This window comes from Malania oleifera, chromosome 1 (assembly GCF_029873635.1).
Source record: "Malania oleifera isolate guangnan ecotype guangnan chromosome 1, ASM2987363v1, whole genome shotgun sequence".
In the NCBI taxonomy this organism is placed as follows: domain Eukaryota; kingdom Viridiplantae; phylum Streptophyta; class Magnoliopsida; order Santalales; family Ximeniaceae; genus Malania; species Malania oleifera.
The window spans coordinates 135,391,188-135,414,461 of NC_080417.1; the positions used below are offsets into that span (position 1 = coordinate 135,391,188).

At 35.8% G+C, this 23,274-nt stretch overlaps 1 protein-coding gene across 1 annotated transcript in view; it reads right to left on the reverse strand.

The window, feature by feature from the left end:
* Window positions 1–3,937: 3,937 nt before the first annotated feature.
* The window catches only part of LOC131152145 (vesicle-fusing ATPase), a 36,281-nt gene continuing 16,944 nt past the window's right edge, over window positions 3,938–23,274 (reverse strand). The window contains exons 13-21 of the mRNA XM_058103827.1: window positions 19,313–19,523; window positions 17,607–17,738; window positions 17,474–17,534; window positions 17,282–17,341; window positions 17,017–17,075; window positions 16,843–16,930; window positions 15,631–15,753; window positions 4,460–4,525; window positions 3,938–4,347 (exon numbers count right to left, since the gene is read on the reverse strand). Coding sequence (XP_057959810.1) covers window positions 4,204–4,347; window positions 4,460–4,525; window positions 15,631–15,753; window positions 16,843–16,930; window positions 17,017–17,075; window positions 17,282–17,341; window positions 17,474–17,534; window positions 17,607–17,738; window positions 19,313–19,523 — 944 coding nt within the window. The 3' untranslated portion in view covers window positions 3,938–4,203. The remainder of the gene's footprint in view (window positions 4,348–4,459; window positions 4,526–15,630; window positions 15,754–16,842; window positions 16,931–17,016; window positions 17,076–17,281; window positions 17,342–17,473; window positions 17,535–17,606; window positions 17,739–19,312; window positions 19,524–23,274) is intronic.

The following is a 23,274-nucleotide window of genomic DNA, read 5'->3' on the forward strand; positions in this document are numbered from 1 at the left end:
TTATTTTTCTACGCATTTGGGTTTATGAGTATATAGACAAACCCTAAGTTGAGTATTATTGTTGCTGATTTGAACATAGTTAGGAATAAATTTTTTCCTTTATTTTGTTCAAAAAAAGTCCTCATTTGAAACAAAAAAAAAAAAAAAGGCTTTTAATATTTCAAAAATCCTTCTCGAGGCGAGAAGTAAAAAAAAAAAGAAATTGAATGAAACTCACATTTGATTATCAAATATAATTAAACTTTTTTAGACTTTTAAATTTATTATAATTAACAGATTCTATAAACAATAAAAAGTATTGTGCATTTTATGCTAATAAAAAATATTATGTATTTTAAGGCAAAGATGGTATTCAAGTGTGAAGAATAATTATGCTGACAAATGATAAAGTCTCAAAATACTTGGGATACTTATTGTGCAATTAGAGATTACTCATCTCCCATAACATTCTTATTCACACAAAATGTGAAACCTCCAATATAAATGTGTTCAACTCTAACTATCGAAATGTTTCTTATTATGAAACCAAAAAAATTATTTTCTTTACTGCATAAAGAACCCAACACTTTTTGGTGGAAAACTTTTAGTATTATATCGGGGAGAGCATAGATTTTAGACATTAGATTTTGGATTTGAATGTATTTCAAAATTTTTATTACAATTTTATATTGTCTTATCTAAATTTAATACAAATACAAATACTAGGTTTCTCCAAACATAAGGTTCGAAAGATATATTTGAAATTCTATCTTAATAAATTTGAAATATTAAAATATTTGAACATTTAGAAAAAGAAAAAAAGAAAGCCTAAATATACGTCAATTGAAAATTCTTTATTTGAGTGAAGGGATTACGAGATTCAAAATGCCGAATAAGAATTTTTATTTTTTTAAGCAAATACCCAAAAAAAAAAATTGTGATGAGAATTAAATTACTCTTATTTAAAAATGTTTTAACTTTTAAATGAGGTAGGAATCTAATCAAATAGGGTCTTAACCCTTTTTCATTCTTAACTAAGCTATAAAACAATTATGAAACAAACGAAGCCCTGTAATATGAAGACTATATATAATTAAATATGAAGGTGCATTCGTGGGTTTAGATATTAGTATATAATTGGCACTACTTCATGTATCTTTGGATTCTCTAGGAATGAAAAAATAGAGTAAAAGATATTGACCTTTTTTGAGATTTGGTAAAAAGATATTGACTTCTTCAGAGATTTGACAAAGAATACATTAACCTTTCCTAAGGTTTCAAAAGTTTTAGGGACCTCCCTTAAAATTTGCCAAAAGAATACAAACATCTTCTTATATTTTGTAAAAAGATAACTTTTTTTAGAGAAGATTCGTGTCTTTTTGTTAAACCTAAGTAGAGACCTGTGGCATTTTTGAAACCTCATGAGAGGTTAATGGAATTTTTGAAACTTCAAAGACCTTCCTTGAAATTTGTCTAAAAAACACAAACCTCTTCTTATATTTTGTAAAAGACAAATTTTTTGAGAGAAAATATATGTCTTTTGCTAAATTTAAGTGGAGATCTGTGGCATTATTGAAATCTCATGAGAGGTCAATGAAATTTTTAAAACTTCAGGGAGGTACTTGTCTTTTTGCCAAATTTTAGAGAAGGTGAATGTCTTTGCCATAAAAAATAATTAACCACAAAACATGATAGTTTGACTGCATACCACAATAATATCCCCACCATTCATTACTTCATAAATTTCCATTTCATGTTTATTATTATTATCATTGTATATTTTTAACATTCTAACCATCATTGTTAATAACAATAACAATATGTTATTGATCTTATTATTATGATTATTACTAAAAATATTTTTAATTAAAATTTATTACTATTTTTTTTTGTTGTTAGTATGATTGTTATAAAGTTATAATTAAAATTATTGTGTGTTTTCATTATTAAATTAAATAATTATAATTGTTGTTGTTAATGTTATTATATGGTATTTATCTATTTTCCTTATTATGGTGATTATTAGTACTACATATTTTTAAAATTATTATAATTATTTTTATTTATCCCTATGTACATTGTAAAAATGTCGGTGACATTATTAACATCAAAGCTATTATTATGATAAATACTATATTTTTCAAGAATCCTTCTAAGAGAACAAAACAAAAGTATTTTTGTAGGATAATGATCACATTTAAGCTATGTGATATTTAAAAAAGTGATTGTGAGAGGTCATTTTAAGATAACTAGAGTCAAGCACCCCTAACATTAATTATTTTTTATTTTATAGAATGAAACGAAATAAATTGAGTAATGAGTTTGATTCTATTTCGGGATAATAAAAATAAGTCATTCTATATCAATTAATCTTAACCCTATTTTGTAATTGAATACTAAACTTCAAAGACAATTGTTGAAGAGAAAATGTCTCATGCAAGATATAATTGGATGCTAAAAGCTTGAAATTCTAATTTGGAAATTGTTGAATTCAAATTTGAAATGAAATAAGAAGAAATATGGAACGAAAGATATGATATCTTTTGTTAAGTCCCACTAGGGATCGTTTAAATGAATTGTTTTGTTAATTTAAATGATTGTGGCAAATTTCTTTAAATAAGTAATGTTATTTAAAAAATAAATAAACACAATGGTATTATAAATACTAAATAAAATGTCTATCTCAAAATAAACTAGTTATATTCTTTTGGTGTCTTCTAAAATTATTGTCAAGTGTCTTAACATCATTTAGATGGGTAATAATATAACTACTAAAATAAATTTTAAAAATAAAATTAGACCTAGAAGCACTCCCAAATAATTCATTTTAGGACAAAAGACACTTAACTTCTCTGAGATTTGGCAAAAAGACATGAACTTCTTCTGAGGTTTGAAATCTCATTGACATTTCCTTAGATTTCAAAAATGGTACATTCCTCCCCTTAAATTTGTAAAAAAGACACAAACATTTCCTCAAGAGACGTGTCTTTTTACAAAATATAAGGAAAGGTTTGTGTGCTTTCGACAAAACTCAACGAATGTTGTTGGAATTCTTAAAACTTCAGGGAAGCTCTCTACAATTTTTCAAACCTAAGAAGAAGTTCTTATCTTTTTTCACAAATCTCAGAAGAAATTAGTGTCTTTTGTCATTTATTTTAAATTTAAAAAAAAAAAAAAACATTGATTGAACATTAGCAAACAAATATAACAATTATAAATATTTTAGGTAAACAAATCATAATATTGCAATAACTTTTTTAATATTTTTTTGTTGAAAAAGGTTATACTAGGATTTTTATACCATAAAAATAATGAAAACATTTTTGTTAAAATTTTTTTATCTATAATTACATTTAAATATTTAATTTAATATTTCACATTCAATAAGATCATTCTTGCCATATCAAATCCTATATTTTTTAAAACACAACTTCCCACATTTAGGTCGCATTATAATAGTATCAAATGTTATAATTATAAAAAATATATATATTATTTTTGAATAATTTTAATATTCATACTTGAATATTTATAAATTAAATTATGATGATATATTATTAATTTTTTAAAACATATATTTAAACTTTATTAAGAATTACAAACATGATTTCCATAATATCATTTACATGCAATCCCGTGCAACCCCGCTGACACATTTACCAGTAAGCTTAAACTGAGAGTCCCAAAAAAAAATTGGCTAGGTGATCCAACTGGACAAAACAAAACACACATGGTCAGCCATTTGGGAGGCAGCCCACATTGACAAGTAGAAACAGTTTAAGATGAGATCATGAGGGGATCCTCTGCCCAGTCCACTGCCAACCCGTTGAGTTGACTCAGCTTCAAAGTGCAATTAAGAAGCTCACTGGGGATTCAAAACCCAAGCTCTTGACATGCACAAGCATGCCTGAAACCATCTGGGTTTCAGTTCTTACTGTTAACCAGGAAGAGAGAGAGAGATTGTCAAGGCTACTTATCAATTATATCAAAAACATGAGTGTTTACATTTATAAACCCAATACCTACACCCTTAAAAGAACAAATATAGAGGAAACATAAAAGGGGATTTGGGAAAAAGCTGAATGGCAAATACAATCTGCAGAATAAGCCTGTTCATCGGATGGAACAGGAGAAAAATAGACAAGAAAGGGTATATGGAAGCAGCAAAACTGTGGTTTAAAAACTCGAAGCTGCCATGAAAAGAGAAACGCTATAGCTTGCACACTAATATCGGACAACATCCTGAAGGCAATCAAAGAAATGAGAGATGTTGATCTTTTCTTTGCCTGCATAAATTGCTTCTGCTCCCCCACCTTGTTCTCCCTGGGCAGCCATCTCAATTAGCATGTACAGCTTCTTGATTGGAATCTGTGAAACACAACAAATTGTAGCAGTCAAAAAACCCAGGCAAATTTGCTTCCAGGAGATTGCTTTAACAAAACTAGAGATGGGTGTTGAGGCTTAGCCTATTTTAACTTACATCATTCAGGGCCTCAGCAGCCGTATCAATATCATCATCCAAGAAAACATTTAGCTGTTGCAGCACCTGTTGGGAATTACAAAAGCATGAATCCAGAACTTGAGACGTGTTATACAGAAACATATTAGGATGGAATGTCTTGCTACCAAATTGATTGCTCCCAAAAAATTAAAACGAAAGAAAAAAGAAACAAAGGCGTTTTTTAGCCAGCATTTAAAAGTTTCCTTGCATGGTAGGAAGAAATTCTTCTAAACTTCTACCCGCTAATATTCCCTGTTAATAATTCGAAAAACAAGAATACAGAAATAAATAAACATTACCATATTCTGTTAACCGGGAAAAAAAAAAGGTATAAAATTCACTGTATTTATGCATCTCATTTGCCTGACACCAGATGATGATCCAGTAATTGCAGAATTATCATTTAAGAACTTCATTAAGCATTGTAAAATTCCATATTGCATTGTTCCCAAGTCCAAGATTAGTGAAAGCATGAAAATAAATTATAACTTAGCTCCCCAAACCAAAAATGCAAAATCTAAATTCCAGTCAAACATGCCAACTAAGTTTTTCAAGCCATTTGTTTTCTTGATAGATAATAAACACACACCTTAACAAGTGCGCACACACAACCACCTCTATGGATAGTAAAACCTTGGCCACCCATCTTTATTCTATAGATGGCATTATCTGAATAAAAGATTTTCCTTGCATGGTAGGAAATTCTTTCAGAGTTCTATCTAATAATATCCCAAGTAAATCATTCCAAATAAGAATTAAACTAACATATTTTGTTGACAGACAATATGGCATAAAATTCATAACAGCGACACTTCTCATTTTCCTGACACTGGAGACAATGATCCAGTAAGTGCAACACCTTGTACAAGTATTTCCTTCACAAAGCATTGAAATTATCCATAATGCACTGTAATCCCTAACTTCAAGATAAGTGACAACTATAACTTAGCTCTCAAGGGTAAAATCAAAATTCAATCCATGTTAAATAAATAACCATTCTTTTTATAGACAAATATGCACATTCTCAAAAGACACACAAAACCATCCTATAGGGAGTTCAACACTGGCCGTCTCTGTTTATGTTTTTGCATGTGTTTTGTTTTTCAGTTGCGGATGACAAATCCATGCCCACATAATTACTTTTCAAACCACAAAACACTTTTAGTAATACTGTAGTTGTCTGCTTGAAGTAGCAGTTCTTGTGAAATTGATCACCCAGCAAAAATTTATTTTAGTGTTCTGTTCCAAAAGGTGTGATAAAAATAATCCACCAAGAGCATAATGAGCACACAAACCTACACATGAGCAAATTGATAGGGATTCCAAACCTAGATTCCAATATCAAGGAAGATTAGCACTACTAGAAGGAAGAGAAGAAAAGGCAATTTAAAATTATAAAGGGAATATATTTCAAGAGCAACAGAACAAGATATTGTTTTAGGATTGACATCGAGAGATAAAAAAAATAAACAAAAGTTACAAGTGCTTATACTCAATAAAATCAATGGCAGCTTCCATATTCACAAAAATTACAAGTGTAATTGGTAAATGATGCAGAGCGGGCTTCTTCTTTGCACAAAAAGCAGCAGTTAACCTCAGAAAGTCCCCTTTTTCTAAAATTATTAAAAGTATCCTTTTCCCACACAGCCTCCCATGTGAACTAGGAGAGTTTGGGAGGGTCCCAAAATCTTCTAGAGGGAAGGAGATTTTCTCCGTTCCAATCCACAATTCATGTGGCTATAGATCTGACAGTAGGATCCAACCTCAAAAAACCCATCCTGGTATTCTTCCATCTAACTGCATCAATCCTCCCTATTGTCCAACTTTCATATAAAGAATGAAAATACACACACATACACACACATGAGAAACTCTCCATCTCCCATTCAAAACCCTCTTACTAGGGGTGAGCATAATTCGGGGAAACCTGAATTAACTGAATTAACCGACCAATTTCGGTCGGTTCGGTTCGGTCAAGAAATAGGGTCCGTTCGGTTCGGTTACGATTTTACCAATTTTCGGTTAATCGGTTATCGGTTCGATTAATATGAATTATCAATTCGGCTAACCGAATTAACCGAATTGATAATTAATGATTCTAGTGATTCTACTCTTATAGTTTAATACCAAAATATCTTTTTTATTAATAAAATTAATAGATGAGATGCCTAATTAAGCTCAAATTAGTAAAAAAGTTATAATTATATTATTTTTTTAATAATTAATTTTAAATTATTTCGGTTAAATTCGGTTAACCGAATTACCCGAAAAGGTAATTCGGTCGGGTTCGGTTCGGTGAGCTTCCTTTGTTCAGTCGGTTCGGTTATCAGAAATCATTAACCGAAATTTTCGGTTAATTCGGTTAATTAACCGAATTTGGCCGAACCGACCGTTTGCTCACCCCTACCTCTTACCTCACCCTTTGAAAGTTGTGTTCCAAATTATCTCCACATCAATAGCAAAATGGTTAGAACTTGCCAAGGCTCCTTTGTTACTGGCCAAATTAAACAATTATAGAATAAGATGTATTTCCCATTTTCCCTCTGTCACAAACGTGGAGTTCTCAATGGCCAAAAGGAATCACCCTTTCCAAAACATCCTAAAAAGTCAAGGAGTCAAGCCTGTGTGGCAGCAAGACTACACCAAGTCCAGCCCAACCGTACCCATCCTTATCCAAGGAAACACTCAAGTATCTAACCATGTGCTCAAGTCTCACGGCTCAACAGCCCTTTAACCAACCAAGGTCATCACTAAGGAACCCGGAGTCAAACGATAAGGAAAACAACTCACATTCGACTACTACTGAGGGTAACTCTCATCCCCTAACATATCCGGGTTAATAGATGGTACCGCCCAACTATACAGCCGATGGCTAAGATGGATGTATACCTAAACCTTCGAGCCAAAAAGACGCACAATTCCATTCCCAAATGGATCGTCTGTGGGGCTCCCAATCCCACACGGAAGCCCAAGACACCCCTTGAGGATGTCAAGAGCCCGTCTCTGAGCTCTCCTCAAGGTTGCTCAGTTAGTACCCATTAAGATACCAAGAGAGGTAGGATGCTTACCTAGTGTTTCCTCAAGAGTTAAGTCTTTGAAGTATTCTCGATCACGTATGAGTAACCATTAAGGATCTAATGATCATACATCTTAGATTCAAAAACATCATAATCAGAACTATCCACACTAACCACAATGCTACAGAGACATACCGAAACCATCCCCTTGACAACTGCACAACTGCATCTATGTTAACTGACCTTACCTCCAAGTCAATAAGCATACACCAAAGCCATGTGTTAGGGTCGCAAAACTCTAAGACCCTAATGTTTTCCTCCACTTAGTCTATCAACGTCCTCATTGAATACACGAACCAAGTTTTAGCAATATTCGTTGAACTCCAACCACAAACTGAAACTCTTCACAACTTTTCTCTGATGCCACGGTAGAATTGATCCCGCTCTAATCCAAAGTCGCTCATGGCACACAACTTAGAACACAAGGTCTTCAACCAAACTCAAGCCAAAACCAAATGCAACTTCCTTTGAGAACCACATTCAGCTCTCTAAACCACCCCAGGACTCCACGTCCAAGGTCACAACTCAACCGCAAGTTGACCACCAACCTGCATACTCAGCAATTCTGAAGAGAACACCACTCCCAGAACACAAATTTTCAATCCTTGATACGGATCCACAACTCTTCCAAAGAGTGTTCTCCATTGATCCATGAAGGCAAACCACTTCCCAAAAGCCAAACTCACTTTAAAACCAGCACCCTCTCAGATTTCACTCTCAATCCTAGGTATAGATCCATAACTTTTACCAAAGTTTTGAAGAGTGTTAGCTCACTAATCCACGAAGGCAACCAACTTCCCAAAATCCAAACTTCATCTGAAACCAGCACCCTCTCATCTTTGTTCAACTAATCAAGCAACCAACCCAAAATCACATCTGATCCAGGTTCTATCATACCCCAATTCTAATACATTGTACGGTACCATCTTCAAACGACCAATACCATCTCAAGGTTCCAAACCAACCTTCCCATCCAAGAATAGATCCCATCTCAAAGGTTCTTCCATATCTAAGAACCAAACAAGTAAACTTCAAAGCTTGACATCAACAACTAATGCCAAAGTGAGTCTCCCCCCCCCCAAAAGTCTTACAAGACACAACTCCAAAGGTGGATCCACACCCTGGGGTACAACAAGCCGACCAAGCTTGAAGTTGCCAAACCGTTCCAAAGGCAAGTCCCCCCCCCCCCCCCTAGGGAAGGAATCTCTTGAACACAACTCCAAGGATGAGTCCACCCCAAGGACGACTCTCAAAACTTAATTAATCTCAGCATCCAGGGTACATATAACCCAATTCCTCACAAGATAACCAACACAACCCAGAATACCACCATTATGAAGTTAAACAATCAGCACAATCCAACCATAGGATCAATGCTAGAACTTTCCTCGAGTCCTCATGTCTCAAGCTCGGGACACAATTCAGGTAACAATCTTCCAAGTCTGCAAACCATCAAGCTCAAACTTGACAAGTCGTACCAAAGGCAACTAGGCGAGTCCTCACCCAAGGAATCTCTCAAACACAACTCCAAGGATGAGTTCTCCCCAAGGAAACTCCACAAAACACGAGTAATATCAACATTCGGGGTTCACAACAAAATTCCTAGAATACCACAATTCTAAAGCTAACCAACCGGCACAAATCCGAGCACAAGAACAATACAAGAACTTCCTCAAGTCCTCAAATCTCAAGCTCAGGTCACGCCACAAGTGACAATCCTTAGTAACAAAACCAATCTTCCATGTCCTCCGACATTCAAGTCTTAAAACCCAAATCAAGCTCAATGATTCACAATCTTTTGTCTAATGACAAAACCGATCTCAACCACAATCCATCATGATTACCATTCCAATATCTTTGCTCCCTAGCATGAATTCAATCTTTGCTCTAAAAGGAAGCCCCCTGGCTCAATTGTGCTGCATAAACCAACACAACAACAACAAAGAAGAAAGGCCCTCTGGCCACAACAGCACATGTGCCTACTAACAACATGGCTCAAATGTCGTCTAGAAAAACTCGTCACAATGCCCTCTAGCAAACTCATCACAATGCCATCTAGCATGAATCATCAACAAGGCAACAAATGTGTACAAACGCACTTCCACCAATTCCACAACAGCAGTCTCCAATAGAATTTGTTCCCACCATAACATATCATTCGAGCAACTAGGTTCCAATGAAGTCCAATGAGCAACAATTCGTGGTTCCTTTCAATTCCATACCCAAGTGGGTAAATGTCACCACAATGACCAACACAGAGCCGCACTCGTGACTTGAGGACATCCGCCTAGGATGCTCACAACTCATTGTCCTCTATAGATCAACGAATGTCGCCTCTCTCTACAGGTACAAACTTCTCAAGTTCCGTAAACGCGGACTTGGACAAACTCCTTCAACTGTCCACTTCCACTAGATCTAAGAGTATCACCTCTGCCTATGGAACGAGGACATCACAAAGTTTCCTTGGAAAACCATCCGAGCTCAAATGCCAACCACAATAAGACGACTCCTTAAGTGTGGTAACAATACTAACCTCAAGAGCACAAGGTATTCTTATCTTAATTCTCATCTATCAACCCTCATCCCTTATCAAGGGTACAAGGCATCATCAAATAAACCGACTTTCGCAAGATATTCACTGAAAGCCAACTTTCATTTCATTTAGCTACAACAGGTCACATAACAAGAAGGGGGGAGCGCGAGACAAGAACTTAACCAAAGATAACTTGCTCCTTCCCCCAATCACAAACTGAATACCCGCAATTGAGTTGAAGCCAACAATTTCAATTTTATTCTCATTCGAGAATTGAGAGATCCTCTCTGATACCAACTATCACAAATTTGGAGTTCAATGGTAAAAAGGAATCACCCTTGCCAAAATCCCCCTAAAGTGTCAAGGAGTCACGCCCGTGCAACGGTAAGACAACATCAAGTCCACCCTAGCTGTACTCATCTTTATTCAAGAAAACACTTACGTGTCTAACCTAATGGTCATGTATCACAGTTCAACAGCCCTTGAACCAACTAAGGTCATCATTAAGAAACTCGAACTCGAACGATAAGGAAAATAACTCACATTCTGCCAGTACTGAGGGTAACTCTCATCCGCTCAACACATTCGGGGTATCAGATGATAGCACCCAATTGTATAGTCAACAACTCAGAAGGACGTACACCCAAACCTCCAGACTAAAGAGACTCACAGGATCCCATTCCCAAATGGATGATAGCGAATCCCAATCCCACACAGAAGCCCAAGACACCCCTCAAGGATGTCAAGAGCCCTCCCCTGAGCTCTCCTCAAGGTTGCTCACTTAGTACCCATTAGGATTACAAGGGAGATAGTATGCTCACCTAGTGTTCCCCCAAGAGTCAAGTCTCCAAAGTATTCTCGATTATGTACAAGTAACCACTAAGATTTAATGATCATACATCTTAGATTCGAGAACACCACAATCAAAACAATCCAAACCAACCACAATGCCACAACGACATACCAAAACCATCGCTATGACAACCACATAATCACATTCAAGTTAACCAACCTTACCTCCAAGTCAATAATCATACACCAAAACCATATGTTAAGGTTGCAGAACTCCAAGACCCTAACACCCTACACCAGCATTCCTACCAAGTCTCCCCTCTCAAATTCAAAACAAATTTGTTCAAAGAAGAAATCCCAATCTTTCCTAATGTTTTTTAATCCTACCCACAAGCACCCAGCATCTTTGCATAATGCAATCACTATGCTCCAACCCATTTTTTTATTCTTCAGTAATTTCATCCAAACTTGCCCTCTTTCCCCCATGTATCTCCAAAGTCACTACCTCCAAAGCCACTTACCAAGTGAAGCCTTGTTAAAAGAATTAAATCTCTTAATTCACAACCCCCCTTATTTATGACATTTTTCTCGATATTCTCCAATTTTTTTTACCAACAAATAGGAAATGAGCTAGAGAACCATACAGTAAATTGGTTAGTTGTATAAAGTACTTTTACTAAGATTAAGCCTACGCCCCTTAAAGATGTAATTTCTCTTCCATACCCTAAGCTTCTTCTCAAGCCTCTCCACCACTAGGTCCCCAAATACTTCAATCCATGAATTTCACAATTTCACTATGTGACGGAGATCCAAGTATAGAGTGAAAACATCCTACCCTTCAATCCATCATGTTAGTTGCAAATTCCCTTCCCTATTTTTTTTTTTTTAAAAAAGCGTCCGCGGGCCACAAGGCTCCCCACTTTGTGAGGGTAGGTAGAGGGTCATCACAGGATACGCAGCCTTACCCTTGCTTTTATGCATAGAGGTTGTTTCCTTGGATTTGGACCTATGACCAACCACTCACAAAGGAGCAATATTCTTGCTGATCCAAGGCCAGCTCCCATTTCCCCAATGAAAATAATCTCATTGTTCCCCAAGTTAATCTTCAATCCAGAGTGGCTTCAAAACATAATATTACAAATCTCATATTCATGGTTACCTCCACTAAAATCAATTGTATCACCAACATAGAGGAGATGAGACACTATCCTATCATGCAAGTTGGCAGTGACAGTGAATCCAAAAATTAAACTGGTACCCTCTACGCTAATCAACATCTTGGTAAGCACATCCACCCCCACTATGAAGAGAAAAGGTAAAAGCAAGTATCTTGCCTTAATCATCTTGAAGGATTGGAAGAAACCGTAGGAAACTCCATTAACAAGAATGAAGAACTTTCGCAGAGAAACACACCTTCTAATCCATTTCCTCCACTAAAGCCCAAAGCCCATCCTCTCTAGGACACAGAATAGGAAACCCCAAGAAACGTGGTCAAATGCTTTCTCCATGTCCAATTTGCAAATCACCCCTTTGTTACCCCCCTTAACTTCTACCCACCACTTCATCAACAATAAGGACTCCATCAATAATTTGGCGTTCCTCCACAAAAGCATTTTAATAACACCCCACCACTTCACCCCCACTACCTTAAAATTATTGGTCCAGACATTAACAATTAATTTGTAGATGCAACACATGAGATTCTAGGTCTAGAGTCCCTTCCCTCCTTTGGAATCAACATAACAACATGTCACTAACACAATTCACAAAATTACCCATGTAATGGAACTCCTTGAAAACTTTCATGAAATCACCCTTGACCACCTGCCAATTCTATTGATAAAAGACATTGTGAAGCCATAAGGTCCTCATGCAATATCCCCATCACTCTTCCACAACACCCCTTGAACCTCCCTCTTGTCAAAAGGAGCCCTTCCCCACTTAGCTTTCTCCTCCCCTTCTCCACTGAACTCAAAGCCATCCACTAAGGGCTTCCTATCAGTAGTCCTCATATAAATCCATATATGGCTTCCTCATCTCTATTCCCCACTCTAACTCCTCCCATCCACCACCACCTATGAATGAATTGCTTCTACTATGCTACTATGCTAGTTAGCCAATCTATGTAAAAAAACCTAGTGTTTTTGCCCCTTTCCTAGAGCCAAAAAGGCTTGGACATTTGCCTCCAAAAGATTTTCTTCATTCAAATAGCATCGACCCACTACTCCTTCGACATAAATCTCCTTTTCCTCCATGGAAAGGAAATCCAAATAGAAGTTTATGCCATCAACTTCTTGCTAACCTAGATCAAGTTCTCCTTTCTAACTTTGATCAATTGATATCTCCAAAAACCTCACAATTCCATATCTTGAGTTGTTCTTTCAAACCTTTCAGTTTGATTATCTCTATAGATAACTATCAAAACTCTCCACCGTCATTCCCTGCCACCACTACCTAGCAAGAACACTAAAGCCCTCAACTTTTGGCCACACATTTTCAAATCTAAATGGGATCAGGCCTCTCCTAACCCCCCCCCCCCCCCCCCCCCAAAAAAAAAAAATCAAGCACGAGAGTGTGATGATTCGACGTTGGCCTAAGAAGGAGTTTTCCAATGGCATTTGGAAAGTGATCTCCTACCCCATTGAGACCTTTAAAGGATCAAATTTGCACATAGACGGTCCATCCCTAAAATTTGACTAAACGGAATTCCCTCTAGGCAAGGTTGCTTCATCAGAGCATATCATACGCAAAATCTCTGAATTCCTCTACATCAATAGTCTCCTTTCTAGCTCCATTTCTTTATGAGGAAAAGAAAATAGGGTTAAATCTCCACCAAGGACAAGGATACTCCCTAAGATCCTTTGGCCACCAAAAATTCTTTCCACAATCTTCTGTCTAGGTCTGTAAACATTTGCAGAAACCCACTCAAAACCATCTATTGCAACCTTTTTGAAAATACATGAAATGGAAAAAGCACCAACTACGTAGTCCATCAAGTTGTCTAAAGATTTCCACAGGACACAATCCCCACCCCCCCTCCCCCCCTCCCCAACCAAAAAAAAAAGTCCTTTGTTTAAAGGAAAAGGAACTTGCAAGCTGTCACTCCTTAAAGGCTGCATGCCACTCCTAAAACAATAGAGTTCATCCTTATCTCCTGTAAGCACACAATGTCAGCTTCATAATTATTTAACAAAAATATTTTTAACAGCTTTCTTCTAGTCATTAATCCCTCTACCATTCCATGGGACAATCCTCCTCAACATTGAGTCAACAAGTCCCTTGCCCCCCTCTCTTGACACACCAGAACCCCTCCAGAACTTATTCTTGTCATAATTAATAGCAAATTCTAGCTCTATCCTTTTGCTCTCTCCCCAATATCTTCAAACAGTTTACAAGCCCTTTCCTCAAACCCCTCAAATGACATTCCCAAAGCCATACTGACTTCACTCTACAAAGAACCCAACTTGACATGTGCTTGTATAAACTTTAGCCCCCAATTTAGATGATTCCTGACCTGCAAACACTAGCCCCATTCTCCTCTGATTCAAAGTTCAAACATTATCTCTAATCTCAGACCAATCTCCCTGAGAATATAGCTTGATCATCACGTTAACTCTGAGGTTCATAGTTTCAGACAAACTCCAAGTGATAACACACCTCCATCTCTGGACACAATCTCTGACTTGAGATTTTGAGCCAAAGTGCATCTCCCTGTCCCCTTTAGAGGTTGCTTTCAAACATCCCTCACTGTCCAGCTGTATGATCACCACTGATTTCCTCTTATGTTTGAGCTCAACCACCCAATTTATCCCTTGGTTGACATGTTGCATTCTTTGCATCAAGATTACCTCTCATTCACAAGGAGCAGCTTGATCGTTGGGCCCTGAGTTCCCCACTGCAGCAGCATGGCCTGATCTCATTCTAGGCCACAATCCTTCAAGAAATTAGAGAATGGACTTAAATTACAAGAGGCCCATTCACTGTTTGAAATCCTTAAATTTTTCAGGCCCACCCCAGATTCTTTAAAGGAACCGGCTGAAATGGGCTTTATCCAGATAAAAGGCCCGAAACTCTTGATTCAAAATAGGATGTGGATTCAAGCTGGTAAACACTCCCTTCTCCCCACTCGCCACAGCTACATAAGAAGCACACACTCTTCCCCCTTCCTCAACCCTTTCTGCATTTCTAGTGTTGGGTCTGCTACTGGTCGAGGAAGCTGAGCGAGAAGAAACAGCCTCATAGGAGTCGGATCAAAGGACTTCCTCTCAATAGAAGCATGCTTACCCCCTCCAGGTTTCATGGTAAGAAAACAGGTAAGTACTGCAGGCAAAAGCACAGAGAGTCACCCCCCCCCCCCCCCCAAAAAAAATTCTATGCCTGTGGTTAAAACATTGAACTTAAAAGTGGTTTTCCTTGCATTGTTGTAGGTTTCAGTGAACAGTTTTTATCAGCATTTCCCTATGAAAGATTTACAGCGGAACTGTTTGCTCCAGTAGATCCATACTGTAAATTATTCGTTTTTTGGGGGGCTTTGTCTTGTTTTTTTCCTTCATTTGGTTATGGAGAATATCTTATCCTCCCTGTTTTCTTTATTTATTCTTGTGGTGCTCTTTTCCTCTGTCTAATAAATTTCTTTGTTTATCAAAAAGAAGAAAAACAAAATGCATTGCCCTCGGAGTAAATAAATATTTATCAAACCAAGTCACAAGAAGGAAATGATGACGATGGTGGTGAAAATGATGATTTACCTTTTTAGCATCCTCTATGTTCAATGTTGGAACATGGTATGTGACGGAGAAAGCATCACGGAGGCCAACTGAATCCAAGAAACTCACTTCGCTTGTTGTCCCAATCACCAGAATGTTTTTCCCCTGAATGAGTTTAAGAATGTGAGATAATTATTAAACAAATTTATGCTGAAAATAGCCATTATCTTTGTTACAGAAAGTGAAAATGGATAATCTCGCAACTAGATTCTGGAATCTGAGCATTCACAATAGCAACAAACTTATTACAGAAACTTATCAACATGGCAACAAGACAAACTAATGCATTTAAACTCCAGTAGAGTTGAACTACTATTTCTTTATTGATATGCTAATAAGTCTGTTTAATGTTTTAGAAAAAAGAAAAAAAATTCAAGTTTGCTACAGGATCATAATTTAAATTCCAAAAGAAGTATAGTTCTGATCTGATTTATAGGTGAAAAAAAAATGACCAGATCAACACGATTAATAAATAGGCTGTGAGACTGCAAAGGATCTGTTTGTAGATTGTAAAGTTTCTAAAACAGACCTTAGAAATCCCATTCTCATTACTTTTTGTTGAATCTCTGAGTCAGATTTTCATATAAGCTGGGAATTCTGTCTCTTGAAACCAACTTGTCTATATTTAGCTCCTTCACAAACATACAGTGTACCATTTGAATTTGGCTATTTTTCATTCAATGAAACGATCCTAAATATCATTATAAACATTGTTTCGGCTAAAGAAACATGAAATAGAATGCGTACAGAAAGGGCCACTACTTCTGGCCTATTATGTATGTTTTTCTGGAAGAATAGGAACTTTTAGAATAATAAGATAGCATTAAATTCATTTTGCCTCATATGAAAAACAAGTTGCAGGGAACGATCCATCCGCATTGGAAATAGTAAATCAAACCAGTACCAATGAAGAGCAAGTTGAAGAAAAGCAAGTTGCAGGAAAGAGATCCACCCACATTAGAAACAAATTAGGAACTCAAACCAGTAGCAGTGAAATCAGTGACACCTACCATACCAAATAACCGTTTAGCTGGGTAACAGAGCAAACAGAAAAGCAAGTAGCAGGAAAAAGATGTACCAGATTGGGAACAAATTAGGAATATAAACAAGTAGCCATAACAAAGATAAACAGAATGCATTCCATGACAAAGGTAAATATCATCAACATTTTCCAAGACCATGGAAAGAAAAAACCTTTGGAGGAAGCCGTTTCAGGAGGACCAATAATGTTTGAGAAATTATATTTGAAAAACGAGGTCCAATTGCAACAAACTCCAGTAGCCTAGAACAACCAGCAGAACAAATCAAATAAGGGAGGAAGCAAATAAATAAGAGCAGGGTCATAAAGTTAACATCAATAGAAATTACCTCTCAATGTCATCAAGGATGATAATGCTTAATTGCGACTTGTAAGCATCCTCAAAAACCTATCAAAAATGTAATGCAAGAAAATAAAATTTGACAGACAAGTTGAAAATAGCAAAAGATGGCTGGAAAGCAAAACATGCCTTCATAACACTAAGCATAAACTTGGCATTTGGCAAACATACATAAGAAGTCAAAGAGAACTTCCTCCTTGTTACAGTAACTTAACATATGTTACAAGTTCAAATTTTTGGTTGAAACATCAAACCTTGACAATTTGTGCACATTTACTGGCCTCACTAAGCCCAATCATGGATTCAGCCGAAACCTAACCAAGTAGAAGTAGAAAGTCACAAAACTAGAAACCTGTGCACCTCTGCTTGCATACATGAGAGAGAGAGAGAGAGAGAGAGAGAGTTTGGAGGGAACGCATGCAAAAGAAAAAAGGGAAGCCACATACAATCTTGACATAGGGGAAATCACTGTCAATACCAACAGTAGCTGCCATTGCAGTTTTTCCGCTGCACAATACAAATACAATTTAGAAAAATGAAACACTAGCAAGCAGAAATATGAAGGCAAAAAACATCTACCTGCCACTTGGGCCTTCCAAAAGACAAGTAACAAGTGGGCTGCCTTTGCTCACTCTTACTTGCTCCACCAGTAGCCTAGCTCTTTGATAGATATGTTCATGTCGTCGTCCACATTCCACCATGCCATTAAGCCTGCAAGTCACCTCTAGTTGGTACCATATGGATGATAATACTCAAGTGATAAAGTTCATTTGCCTCAAGAGACCAACCATTTGCCAAGATATATAGATGTGCTAGGACAAATTGGACTTTTGCTATTACCCGTGGTAAGCTCATGGCACCAGCATGCAACAGAGTAATACATCTAAGTGGAAAAGCAGCAACCATGCCATTAAGTTTGCTGATTACTATATCCAGTATTTACAACAACAATAACAACAGCAAAGCCGATGGTCAATCAGCCATATGAATCATCGTCCACCATTCTGCTCAATCTAGGGCAAATGCCATTTGACACACTACATGTTTATGATTAATAATCAATATCAAATTATTTGAAATTTTCTTTAATATTATTACTTATTAGAATAGATTTATTAAGATATCTATATATGTATACATGTACAATTTAAGAATAAAGATTAATTAGAGTATAAAAATATTGAATTAAGGAAGAAGATTTCGTTTACAAATAATTTTTTTATAAAAGTTGAATTTATAGAGGAGAAGAAAGAAGCAGTACAGAATAGGTCAAGAAATCCTCCAAGGAAAAACACAAGAAGAAAATAAAATAAATAAAGGATAAATGTTTAGTGAGGCAAAGCCTTCCAGTCTTTATGATGTCACTTCACCATTAAAATCACCGAAGGCGGAACTTTACAGCAACACTAATACAATCTTGCACCATAAAAGATCTAAAGAGATCGCCTGGGCATTGAAAATTCTCCCATTACTTCCATACAAATGCAGCAAACAGTAGCAAAAACAGCATAATGCCACAAAAATTTTATCCTTCCTGCTTTCTTTCAAAACCGACATTTAGACAAACTGACTTTTTTACTAGTGCAAGAACGTTCCAAAAGAATGTTAAGGCATCAAAAAATACAAGAAATTCAACATTAGTTCAAAAAGAAGGAAGGAGTTCTTCTAAGAGTTATTTTTTTTCTTTTTTCTTTTTTTTTGGGGGGGGGGGGGGGGCGGAGGAGTTAGATCGGATATATAGTATGTACTTTTACAGGAAAAAAAATAGAAAAATGCTTGGGTAGACTCATGTGAGGCTTATTTTAGCAGGTAACTTGACATAAATGCAATGAACCTCACTTTTGTTGAATGATACATTTGAAAGCATCATGCATATATTACAAGTAGAAAAATGAAATTCAAATCTTAAGCCCATAAAAATGTCACTTACCAACAAGAACCAGGCCTCAAGACAAGTAGTATTATGGGAATCAATTGATTTGGAATATCATAGAGGGAATTACTCCAAAGCAAACATTAAGATAAGATTGTTCAAACAAATTTAGTATTTTTGAACATGTGAATAACGACAAGCTCAGACATCATCTGACCATGAAACATGAAATTTAATACGTGCATAGACGCAAAATTTCACTATTTAGTTATAGCAAAGAGCAAAAACAGGCTTTCCAAATCTTGGTCAACAACACAATTAGAAACTGAATGATATGGATATTAACAAGTGAATCCAATGAGATTCAAAAATATACCGCCATTTCATATAAATACTAATAACATAATTATACCTGCACCGTTCAAGGTCATCTGTGGAGGCACCAAATGCAGGAATAATTTCTTGCAGGGCATTCAGAAAATCATCCATGGTGACTTTTATACTCTCTTCATCCACTGGCTTAGTCAGATCATCCATGCTCAGTTGCCGGTTCAAGGCAAATGATACTGCACTTTTTACGACACCTTCAAGCTCTGCCCCACTATAGTTTTTTGTCCTAGCAGCTGCATTGAAAAGAGAAAGATTCCTCTCAAATTCCAAAACCTAAATCTGAGAAATGTATGAATTTAGTCATAATCTAGGAGAAGTGGACTTAGATACTATAGAGAAGTTAACAACATATCAATGAGTAAATACATGAAATTAGATTGGATAAAGATAAAAAATAAACTATAATTTGTTTCTCTAGGAAAAGCGGAGTTGGATACTCAAGACTCCAAAATAAGTTAACATAAATAATGAGAATACATGTAATTAGTCTGGACAGAGATCAGAGATAAACTAGAATGTGCTTCACCAATGGATCTTAAGAGACCAAGTTAATTTATGTTTCATAACATAAACTCTATAACGACATATAAATCTGGATCCTAATCAAACATGCACACATCTATGGCCTTCCTACCAAAATTCTATGCACAATCTGACCACATCATACACAAACTCAATTCAGTTTCACAATCCAGTTGTACTAATCAATTATTAAATATGCCTATTTTATAGACCACAGATGTGTGCAAAAAAAAGGAAAAAGTAAGTATAATAAAAATACTACAAAAAATTAAAATAAAATGTATGAAAAATAATAGAAAGCAAAATAATATCCCAAAACTGAGCCAGTAACACCAAATACCCAAATCTTGCTCATGCAGAACCTCTTCATATTCTCCATTGTTCTTTCCATGTTGGAAATACAGGACAAGAAGTTTTGAAGTGCACTATTATAAGAAACCACAAGCAACAAATTTGAGATCTTTGAAGCATGACATTCCAAAGTGGATCAGGCACGAATTTTCCCCTTGGAAACAACAAAAACAACCAAGTTTAACAGACTGCTTGCCTATTACATCAATGAATCAACCAGGATTGCAAACTTAATGATTGGAATGTCTTGGAATCCTCATGCACTTTTATCAGACCAATTCTTTTCAGTGTCTACATCCTCTTCTTTGAAATCTTTATAGGTCTCTTGAATTCTTCATGTTTGGACATTATGACATCACCCCACCTACTTGATTTCCCTTTGGCTCAATGAAGTGCCAAGTGAAGATCATTGCTAACAATACAGTGTGACTGAATGGAGTGAGATCCAATTGATTTGAATCTTGGAATCTTCATGCACTCTTATCTGCCCCAATTCTTTTCAGTGTCGACGTCCTCCTCTTCTTTGAAATCTTTATAGGCTTCTTGAATTCTTCATGTTTGAACATTATGACATCACCATTGTTTCCACCTACTTGATTGCCCTTTGACTCAAAGAAGTGCCAAGTGGAGATCATTGCTACCAGCACCATGGTTTTAAATAAAGGCCGCGACCGTTACGTAACGCCGTTACGTAAAGGTTTTTTGGGTTACCGATACCGTTACACACCGCGAAATCGGTGGGAAGAAAAATCACGGCCGTAGCGGCCGTTACGGACCGCAACCGTTACGTAAAGGCCGCTACGGCCGTTACGTAACCGCTACAGAACTGTTACACCAAAAAAAAATTTTATTTTTTATTTTTTCTTCTCACTTTTTCTCTCTCTTTCATATATCATTCTTAATATACCAAATGGCAAGAGGGGGAAAAATTATAATGAGGATGACAATGATACAAAATTTACTTTTTCTTTAAATACTCACAATAGATGCATTAATTAACAATTTCAAAATACTAACTTATTAGGAATTTTTTTTTTTAATAATATTAGTAATGTGATATTTATGTTCTTTATTTTTCAACTTCAACCTTTTTTCTTTTCTAACTATTTTATATTTATATTATTCGTATGTCTTATGTGTCTAATAGATTAATGGAGTGTATAATGTATTTTATTTTGTTAATTCATTTAGCACACATAAGAATTTATCACAGATAAGAACAATGAGAAGTATAAATACGCACACACACGTAATTTTCTATCAATGATGGTTTAAAAAAATGTAAACTTGTTGCCCTTACCAAATAACTTAGTTACTCGAACTAAAGGGTCCAAAATACACTAAAACCTTTTCTAAGAATGGCCAAAAGCTTAAAACATGCAAGTACGCTAATATGCACAAGGTTGTGCGTGCTTCAAAAAAATTCACGGCCGTTACACCCGCTTCCCGTTATGTAACACCCGCTACTCCCGCTTCCCGTTACACCTGTTACCGTTACGTTACGCTACCCGCTACCGCGATTTAAAACCATGACCAGCACAGTGTGACTGAATGGAGTGAGATCCAATTGATTTACTGCCCAAAGCTACAATTTCAATTGCTGATATGATCAAGCTACCCTTAATATTCATCCAGAGTGCACTCAGCATCCTACCAGATACTGATTTAACTTCTGAAGACAACCTGGTTGTAGTAGTCATCATGATTGGAAGATAACAAGAATCCTAACTAGCTCAATAATTGCTTTTTCTGCTGCTACGGCTTTTTTCTGCCTCTTTGGGGCTTCAATGAGCTGTTTTAATGAAAGGTATCTAAGAACAGTAACTACATAAGACTAGTCTAAGAAAATTAACTACATAAGACTAGTATCAGTGAACAATACCAATAAAGAATAACGATGAATGGCAGAAGGTGATTTGAACATTTGGGATTGTAGCAAAAAAAAACCAAAAAAAGATTGGTTTGTGATCTGGTACCAATATGGCGTAGGACAATAGAGATGGACAAGAAACAAAAAGGGAAGAGGAGGAACAAGACCAGAGGGAGTGAGAATAGGAGATGATGAGAAGATGGAAAGGCCCCAAGGTCAAACACACAAGCTCATTTCAATTTCATAATGCAACTCTTTTAATCAATTACATTATCTTTATTTATAGACCTTGTTAAAGTCTTGATATACATTGTTGGCCCACAACCTAATAGCTTAAGCTTTTAGGTAAAGTCATAATCTAGCATGGTATATGAGTTGGTTAACAGGAGGTCCTAGGTTCTAGCCTTGTTGCCCATGTTTATTGTGTGATATTTAAACAATAGGTGTTATTTATCGTTTGTTTATCTCTCCACGTGCTGTCGGGCTGCACGTGTGAGGGAGTGTTAAAGGCTTGATATACGTTGTTGGCCCACAACCTAATAGCTTAATATTTTAAGCAAAGTGTAATCTAACAAACCTAATAAATTTGCAGAACAAAAATAAACAATGTGTCATTTGGTATCACTATCAAAAATTATGAAAACGAAAACCAAAAACTAAAAACCAACAACAATTAATATTTCTAAGACTAATACAAATAAAAATTTTGATTGAACAGATGCTGATTTTGTCCTTAAATCTTAACATATATGATTACAATAACAAAAATATAAAAACAATAAAAATTTTAAAAATATTCTAATAGAAATAGAAAGTATCATAATTATTTTACTTTATTATTATATTTCAAAACTCAACTACTTCACTGTACACAACATTTGAAAATAGCAAAAATATTATTAAAAGGTTTTTATTATTTTTATAATTTTTACAGATTTTTAAATTATATTTTAAATTCACATGGTCATTTTATTTTAATTTTAAATAAGATATGTATAACAAATGATTTAATCAACAAATTCTGGCAACAAGTTGCCAAGTAACTAAAAGTATAAAATCTAGTTTTTCGTTTTTTAAAAATAGAAAATAAACAGAAACAAAAAACTAGCAACATAAGCAAACACGATTGCATAATCTGCTTTGTAAACAAACGTGATGGCATCATCTGTTTCGTCACTTTACAAAAACAAAAATATAGAAAATAGAAAACAAAAATGATACCATAAAAGCCCTAAGAGAAC